The 9,457-nt window shown below is 43.4% G+C and overlaps 1 protein-coding gene across 2 annotated transcripts in view; it reads right to left on the bottom strand.

The window, feature by feature from the left end:
- Positions 1-9,457, bottom strand: part of inpp5kb (inositol polyphosphate-5-phosphatase Kb) — a 47,513-nt gene that overhangs the window by 20,604 nt on the left and 17,452 nt on the right. For both annotated transcript variants that reach the window (XM_036968126.1, XM_036968127.1), the window contains exons 6-8: positions 9,240-9,415; positions 8,530-8,641; positions 7,692-7,801 (exon numbers count right to left, since the gene is read on the bottom strand). In XM_036968126.1, coding sequence (XP_036824021.1) covers positions 7,692-7,801; positions 8,530-8,641; positions 9,240-9,415 — 398 coding nt within the window. The remainder of the gene's footprint in view (positions 1-7,691; positions 7,802-8,529; positions 8,642-9,239; positions 9,416-9,457) is intronic.

The following is a 9,457-nucleotide window of genomic DNA, read 5'->3' as shown; positions in this document are numbered from 1 at the left end:
CAACATCCCAATTAGAATTTGGACTAAAATATTTGACAGTGTAATCCTACCAATAGCACTTTATGGAAGTGAGGTTTGGGGGCCACTCAATAAACTGGATTTTAAAATGTGGGACAAACATCCAATTGAAGCCCTACATGCAGAATTCTGTCGGAAAATTCTACAAGTCCAGAGAAATACACCAACTAATGCATGTAGGGCAGAATTGGGCCGTTTTCCAGTAATAATGAAAATACAGAAAAGATCATTAAAATTTTGGCTACATCTAAATTCAAGTCCAAATTCGAGTCTGCAATTTAAAGCACTTCAAGCCCAAGAGCTGAGCCCAGAAACGAGCCCTCTCAGTCAGCTGGTGTTGGACCTCACCAATCAAGCTGACACCAGCACTGCTTCAAAAGAAAGAATTCCAATAAACAAAATCATGAACCAATCAAAGGAATCATACTTACAATACTGGAAAAACGAAACAAAATCCCAAAGCCGACTAAATTGCTATCTGACCCTAAACAGAGAATATGAATTGGCTGATTATCTCTACTCTGTTAGAGATACGAAGCAGAGACAGATCCTTACCAAGTACAGGCTGAGTGACCACCGATTGGCAATAGAAACCGGCAGACATAAAAAGACATGGCTACCCAAAGAGGAGCGTGTATGTGGTCACTGCATGACAGGGGAGGTAGAGACAGAGATGCACTTTCTCCTTTACTGTGATAAATATTCCTCACAAAGAGATTCATTATTCACAGAAATGACTACATATATTCCACATTTTTACAAATTGAACCCAGAGGAAAAACTAAGAATACTCATGGGCGAAGGAGCAATGGCTCCTCTTGCAGCCAAATATGTATTTTCCTGCCATAGCCTGAGGGACACTGAATAATAACATCTGCATAGTAAACAGTAACTTACTTATTATTACTATTATTGTTATTACTATAATTATTAATGTTTACTGTAGACTGTTACCATTTTATTGTATTTATTTTTGTATTATTATTTACTACCATTTTATATTATTATTTGCTATCATTTACAATTTTGTTACAATGTATATTGTATACATTGTTGCTTTGGCAATATTGACACAATGTTTTTCATGCCAATAAAGCAGCTTGAATTTGAATTTGAATTTGAGAGAGAGGGGTAGAGAGAGAGGTAGAGAGAGAGAGTTAGAGAGAGAAAGAGAGAGAGAGAGAGAGAGAGAGAGAGAGAGAGAGAGAGAGGGGTAGAGAGAGAGGTAGAGAGGGAGAGAGAGAGAGAGAGAGGGGTAGAGAGAGAGGTAGAGAGAGAGAGAGAGAGAGAGGGGTAGAGAGAGAGGTGTAGAGAGAGAGAGAGAGAGAGAGAGGGGTAGAGAGAGAGAGAGAGAGAGAGAGAAAGAGAGAGAGGGGTAGAGAGAGAGGTAGAGAGAGAGAGAGAGAGAGAGAGGGGTAGAGAGAGAGGTAGAGAGAGAGAGTTAGAGAGAGAAAGAGAGAGAGAGAGAGGTATAGAGAGGGAGATTGTTGCAACACTGTACACAGACAATAATATAACATTTGAAATGTCCATATTCTTTAAAAACGTTTGTGTGTGTAATTTTCACTAAATGTTTCCCTTGTATATTTCCCTTTTGTTTATTGTCTATTCCATTTGCTTTGGCAATGTAAACACATGTTTCCCATGTCAATAAAGCCCTTTGAATTGACAGAAAGAAAGAGAGAGAGCTAGAGAGAGAGAGAGAGATGGAGAGATGGAGAGGAGAGACAGAGAACAGGGAGAGAGAGAGAAGAGAGAGAGAGAGAGACAGAAGAGAGAGAGAGAAGATTGAGAGACAGAGAGATGGAGAGACAGAGAGACAGAAGAGAGAGAGAGAAGAGAGAGAGACAGAGAGAGATGGAGAGATGGAGAGGAGAGACAGAGAGATAGAGAGAGAGAGAGAGAGAGACGATTGAGAGAGTAGACTGAGAGAGTACAGGTCTTCACAGAACATAGAAGACAGATGAAAGGGACAAAGATGTAGTGAGAACAACACATTGGATCTGAAACACCTGATTGAACACCTGATGCCGTTTCTGAGTCATTCTGCTGTGCTGTATGTTGCTACTTGGTTACCTGCCAAGTAGCAACATTCAATCAAACTCTGTATTTAAACATTTTAGTTTTTATCTTCACTCAACTTTTTTAATTAGACAAGAAAACTCTTAAGGAACCACCCTTTTTTTACATACCCAAATCTAACTGCCTGTAGTTCAGGCCCTGAAGCAAGGATATGCATATTCTTGGTACTAATTGAAAGGAAACACTTTGAAGTGTGTGGAAATGTGAAAGGAATGTAGGAGAATATAACACATTAGATCTGGTAAAAGATAAAACAAAGAAAAACCCAACCATTCTTATGTAATTTTTTTGTACCATCGTCTTTGAAATCCATCCCCGGTGCAGTATACATTCTGACCCTAGATGGCAGTATGTGCAACATGTTAGACTGATCCAATGAACTATTGTATTTCTGTTCAAAGTTTTGTATCAAGACTGCCCAAATGTGCCTAATTTGTTTATTAATAACTTTTTATGTTCAAAATTGTGCACTCTCCTCAAACAATAGCATGGTATTCTTTCACTGTAATAGCTACTGTACATTGGACGGTGCAGTTAGATTAACAAGAATGTACGCTTTCTGCCAATATCAGATATGTCTATGTCCTGGGAAAGGTTCTTGTTACTTACAATCTCATGCTAATTGCATTAGCCAACGTTAGCTCAACCGTCCCGTGGAAGGGACACCGATAATCTGGACATGGATCTGCTCAACATCCACCAGGCAAAACTAAGTAACATGATGCCTTCACGTTGCAGTCGCTGTCCTCATATAAAGGAGAACGAGCGCCTTATGGTGAGGACAGCCGTGCTGCAAGCCCAGCTTCCGATGTAATCATTAGGCAAGTGAATTAATAAGTGTATGAAAGGATGAACCAGCATCTGTACCACCAGTAAGTACAGATAGTAGTATAAATCCTCACGCAGCCGGACAAGTTTCTCAAGGCTTAAGGGAAGAAATGCTGTCGGGATTGTCAACCGGGGTCGCTCATTCAGCCGATAGAAACCTTTAACCAGAGCCCGAGTCTCCTCAGGTCTCTCCTCCACCCGTTAAGGGGTCTGAACCACTGAAGCCTCTCACCGTTAGCCCTGACTAATTGAAAACCCTAGACATTACCCACAATATCATCCAGCGATCATACATTGTTTACCAGGGGCATATACCAACGTAAACTCAAATCTGAAGACGGTGCTGGCTGAGGCTCAAACTAGGTTTGGCAAATCTAAACATGCCAGTGTTTTCCTTAGAAATCTTGTTGGAATAAAGAACTCCTCCATTCCTGTCATTAATGAAAAAATATTGTGATAACACCTCACATCTCAAAATGGGACCACTTAATGTTAGATCCCTCACCTCCAACGACAATGAACTAATCACTGATCATAAACTTAATGTGATTGGCCTGACTAAAACGCAGCCTGATGAATTTTACTGTGCTAAATGAGAACTCTGCTCCTGGCTACACTAGTGACCATATCTAACATAACATTTGACACAACAATATTATTTACACATATTTTTAGGTTCAAAGTCATGAAATCTATTCATCTCAACTCAATCCTATTTGTAGCCACTGGTTAAAGGCCTCCTGGGCCATATACAGCATTCCTCATTAAATTCCCTGAATTCCTATTGGCCCTTGTAGTCATGGAAGATATAAAAAAAATTGGTGACTTCAATATTCACATGAAGAAGTCCACAGACCCACTCCAAAAGGCTTTCGGAGCCATTATCGACTCAGTGGACTTTGTCCAACATGTTTCAGGACCTACTCACTGCCACAGCCATAGCCTGGATCTAGTTTTTCCACCATAGTTTGCAAATAAATTCATTAAAAACCCTAAAATGTGATTTTCTGGACTTTTTTTCTCATTTTGTCTGTCATAGTTGAAGTGTACCTATGATGAAAATTACAGGCCTCTCTCATCTTTTTAAGTGGGATAACTTGAACAATTGGTGGCTGACTAAATACTTTTTGCCCCACTGTATATATATATATATAGAGAGAGCAATATATATATGTATATATATATAAAGAGAGAGCGATATAGATATATGTATAATAAATTTTGCACGCCCAATTTTTCAGTTTTTGATTTGTTAAAAAAGTTTGAAATATCCAATAAATGTTGTTCCACTTCATGATTGTGTCCCACTTGTTGTTGATTCTTCACAAAAAAATACAGTTTTATATCTTTATGTTTGAAGCCTGAAATGTGGCAAAAGGTGGCAAAGTTCAAGGGGCCGAATACTTTCGCAAGGCACTGTATATATATATATATATATAGAGAGAGCAATATAGATATATATATATAAATAAGCTTCCAGAAAATTGGAACGGAAATGGCGCACCACCAAACTGGAAGTCTTCCGACTAGACAGTATCGTATCGAAGAGGCCTGCTGCTCCAACCTAATTGAGGAGAATAACAACAATCCCACATTTCTTTTTGATACTGTCGCAAAGCTAACTAAAAAGCAGCATTCCCCAAGAGAGGGTGGCTTTCACTTCAGCAGTGATGAATTCATGAACTTCTTCGACGACGAAAAGATCATGAACTTTAGAAAACAAATTACGGACTGTTCTTTGAATATGCATATTGTCCCGAGTCTGAAAAGAACGGCCAAGACCTTGGATCAATGGAGACTGTATGGACTGACGTTGGAGATGAGAAGTAGGTACGGGGAGTTGACATTTAATATGGAACAGACAAGCAACAAAACAGGAACAGCGTCAGCACACAGGTAAACAAGGACACATGAAAACCAATGCTGCAGCCGGGAATAGAGCAGGGAACCAGACAGATGTAGGGGAGGTAATGATAGAGGCGATGGAGTCCAGGTGAGTCCAATAATCGCCGATGTAAGTGACGGGGAAAGGCTGGTGTGCGTAATGATGGTGGCAGGAGTACGTCATGCTGGGGGGCCTGAGGGAGAGCGGGAGCAGGCGTGACAGTGACACGGAAGTTTTTTAATCCTATATCTCTCGACACATTCACAAAAGAATTGTGATGGCCTATAAACCTTGCAGCTGTCTACTGGACCCTATTCTAACTAAACTACTGAAGGAGCTACTTCCTGCCCTTGGCCTTCCTATGTTGAACATAATAAACGGCTCTCTAACATCCCAAACCTTGTCCCGGAAAATCTTTCAGTAACTCATCGCTTTCCGGAAGACAAATAATGAATAGGAAATGCTACAGTCTGGTTTTAGACCCCATCATACTACTGAGACTGCACTCGTGAAGGTGGTAAATGACCTTCTAGTGAAACCTCTGTTTGTCTTCACGATGCTAGACCTTTGTGCTGCGTTCAACACCATCGATCACCACATTCTTTGGAGAGATTGGAACCCCTAATTGGACGGACAAGTTCTGCAGATCACATCTTATCTGTCGGAAAGATTTGTCTCTGTGGATGCTTTGTCCTCCGACAAATTAATGGTACGCTTCGGTGTTCCTCAAGATTCTGTTCTAGGACCACAATTGTTTTCACAATATCCTCAGTGGCCAGTTTATTAAGTACACCACACTGTTCACAAAAATGTCTGTAACTTGGTATATAAAGCAGGCGGACAGGCATCGAGGCATTCAGTTACTGTTCGATTAGAATGGGCAAAACAAGTGTCCTAAGCAACGTTGAACATTGTATGATTGTCGGTGCCAGATTCGCTCCTTAAAAACTGCTGGCCTCCTGGGCTTTTCACAATAGTGCGACAAACAAAAAACCTTTCAGTCAGCCGCAGTCCTGTAAACGGCTTGTTGTTGAGAGGTCGAAGTAGAATGGCAAGAATAGTGCAAGCTAACCGGCAGACCACAAACAGGCAAATAATGGCGCAGTACAACAGTGGTATGAAGAACGCCATCTCTGAACTCACAACTTGGTTCTTGTCACAGATTGGCTGTTGCAGCAGACGACGTTCCAATGGAAAAACATGTCCATGCTCAGAAGTCAAAGGGGGTTCCGACCCGGTACTAAATGGTTGACTACGGCAATGCTCTACTTTCCGGCTACCCGGATGAAGCACTAAATAAACATCAGTTAGTGCTAAAAACGACTGCTAGAATCTTGACTAGATCCAAAACATTTTAGCACATTACTCCAGTGCCAGCCTCCCTTCACTGGCTTCCTGTTAAGGCAAGGGCTGATTTCAAGGTTTTACTGCTAACCTACAAAGCATTACATGGGCTTGCTCCTACCTACAGTATCTCTCTGATTTGGTCCTGCCGTACATACCTACACGTACGCTACGGTCACAAGACGCAGGCTTCCTAATTGTCCCTAGAAATTCTAAGCAAACAGCTGGAGGCAGGGCTTTCTCCTATGGAGCCCCATTTTTATGGAACGGTCTGCCTACCCATGTGAGAGACGCAGACTCGGTCTCAACCTTTAAGTCTTTATTGAAGACATCTCTTCAGTAGGTTCTATGATTGAGTGTTATCTGGCCCTAGTGGTGTGAAGGTGAACGGAAAGGCTCTGGAGCGACGAACCGCCCTTGCTGTCTCTGCCTGGCCGGTTCCCCTCTTTCCACTGGGATTCTCTGCCTCTAACCCTATTACAGGGGTTGAGTCACTGGCTTACTGGGGCTCTCCACTGCCGTCCCTGGAGGGGTGCGTCACTTGAGTGGGTTGAGTCACTGACGTGATCTTCCTGTCTGGGTTGGCGCCCCCCTTTGGGTTGTGCCGTGGCGGAGATCTTTGTGGGCTATACTCAGCCTTGTCTCAGGATGGTAAGTTGGTTGTTGAAGATATTGGTGCTCTCCTATGCCGTCCCTGGAGGAGGTGCGTCACGCCTTTTGAAATTATTTAAATGTTTTATTTAACTTTTATTTAACTAGTCAGTTAAAGAGCAAATTCTTATTTTCAATGACGGCCTGGGAACAGCCTTGTTCAGTGGCAGAACAACAGATTTACCTTGTCAGCTCGAGGATTCGATCTAGCAACCTTTCAGTTACTGATCCAACACACCACTAGGCTACCTGCCGCCAAGGCTTTTATGCCAGGATTTTTTCGCTATACTCGATGTGAGTCGGTTGAGTCACTGACGTGATCTTTTTTCGTCCGGTTTTGCGCCCCCTCTGACTCGTGGGAGAGATCTTCGTGGGCTATACTCAGCATTTTCTCCGGGTAGTTATTCGGTGGTCTGCTGGTAACCCCTTGGTGATGTGGGAGCTGTACGTTGGAAAAGTGGGTGGGCTTATATCCTGCCTGGTTGGCCCTCTGCAGGGGTATCTTTGTACGGCGCCACAGTGTCCCCCGACCCTCTCTATCTCAGTCTTCAGTGTCTATGCTGCAATAGTCTAAATGCCGGGGTCTAGAATCAGTCTGTCCAGTCTGGTGTACTTTCTTCTGTCTTACTTGGTGTCCTGTTGACATTATGTCTTCCCCCCCCCCTCTGTTCTGTTGATATTACCCTCTCCTCTCCTCTCCTCTTCTCTCCTATCCCCTCCTCCCCTCCTCTTCTCTCCTCTCCTCTCCTCTCCTCTCCTCTCCTCTCCTCTCCTCTCCTCTCCTCTCCTCTCCCCTCTCTGATTGATCAGACAGCATGTTGGCTTATGAACTATGTGTGCTGTACAGGAGTGTATTTGACTGTGCAGTGAGTATACTTGTTACCTGGTATCGTAGGTGTCAGAGTTGCGGTTAAACTTGTATGTAGGTTTAAACTTCAGAGGTCCCTCCTCAAACTCCTGGAGGAACGGTTCCTTCTTCTTCATCGTTAACAGCTACAGGACATCACACAGAGTTAGAGAGAAAGGGTGTTGTGTGTATCATGTATATGTGCATCAGCGTGTGTTTGTCGTGTGTGTGTATCATGTGTATATCTAGTGTGTGTATATAGTGGATATATCATGTGTGTGTATCTAGTGTGTGTATATAGTGGATATATCATGTGTGTGTATGTGGTGTGTGTATCTAGTGTGTCTATACCAAGTGTGTGTATGTGGTGTGTGTATCTAGTGTGTCTATACCATGTGTGTGTATGTGGTGTGTATATCTAGTGTGTATATCTAGTGTGTGTATCTAGTGTGTATATCTAGTGTGTATATCTAGTGTGTATATCTAGTGTGTATATCTAGTGTGTATATCTAGTGTGTGTATATAGTGGATATACCATGTGTGTGTATCTAGTGTGTGTATCTAGTGTGTGTATATAGTGGATATACCATGTGTGTGTATCTAGTGTGTGTATCTAGTGTGTGTATATAGTGTCTATACCATGTGTGTGTCTGTGGTGTGTATATCTAGTGTGTCTCTACCATGTGTGTGTCTGTGGTGTGTATATCTAGTGTGTCTATACCATGTGTGTGTCTGTGGTGTGTATATCTAGTGTGTGTATCTAGTGTGTGTATATAGTGTCTATACCATGTGTGTGTCTGTGGTGTGTATCTAGTGTGTGTATCTAGTGTCTACACCATGTGTGTGTCTGTGGTGTGTATCTAGTGTGTGTCACCTGGTCCCTCTCCCACAAAAGGTTGAAGCGTCCGCTGTTGATGGAGGATCGGAGGAAGTGCATTCCATGGTCAGCTATACGGAAGTTCAGATCACCAAACCAGAAGACCACCCTGGGAGACAGGAGAGGAGAGGAGAGGAGAGGAGAGGAGAGGAGAGGAGAGGAGAGGAGAGGAGAGGAGAGGAGAGGAGAGGAGAGGAGAGGAGAGGAGAGGAGAGGAGGAAGTGCATTCCATGGTCAGCTATACGGAAGTTCAGATCACCAGACCAGAAAACCACCCTGGGGGAGAGAGAGGTAGTAAGTGTGTTTGTGTGTGTATGTGACTATGTGTGTGTATGTGTTTGGTACTGACTTGTGGTCTCGGACGGTGGGTGTGTGTGTGTGTGTGTGTGTGTGTGTGTGTGTGTGTGTGGTACTGACTTGTGGTCTCGGACGGTGGGTGTGTGTGTGTGTGTGTGTGTGTGTGTGTGTGTGTGTGTGTGTGTGTGTGTGTGTGTGTGGTACTGACTTGTGGTCTCGGACGGTGTGTGTGTGTGTGTGTGTGTGTGTGTGTGTGTGTGTGTGTGTGTGTGTGTGTGGTACTGACTTGTGGTCTCGGACGGTGGGTGTGTGTGTGTGTGTGTGTGTGTGTGTGTGTGTGTGTGGTACTGACCTGTGGTCTCGGACGGTGGGTGTGTGGGTGTGTGTGTGTGTGTGTGTGTGGTACTGACTTGTGGTCTCGGACGGTGGGTGTGTTGTCCAGGTCAAAGTCCTGAGTCTCCAGAATGTACTCAAACTCATCAACGCGCTGCAGAGCGTAACCCATATGAGCCGTCAGGTGGCAGTTCACAAAACATATCATGTGACCATAGAGGGAGAAGCGAACTGATACACCGCCCTTATTACCCTGAGAGAGGAGAGGAGAGGAGAGGAGAGGAGAGGAGAGGAG

Source organism: Oncorhynchus mykiss, chromosome Y, assembly GCF_013265735.2.
Source record: "Oncorhynchus mykiss isolate Arlee chromosome Y, USDA_OmykA_1.1, whole genome shotgun sequence".
Taxonomy (NCBI): domain Eukaryota; kingdom Metazoa; phylum Chordata; class Actinopteri; order Salmoniformes; family Salmonidae; genus Oncorhynchus; species Oncorhynchus mykiss.
The sequence above is the reverse complement of the archived record's forward strand: the minus strand, read 5'-3'. Positions and strand labels throughout refer to the sequence as shown.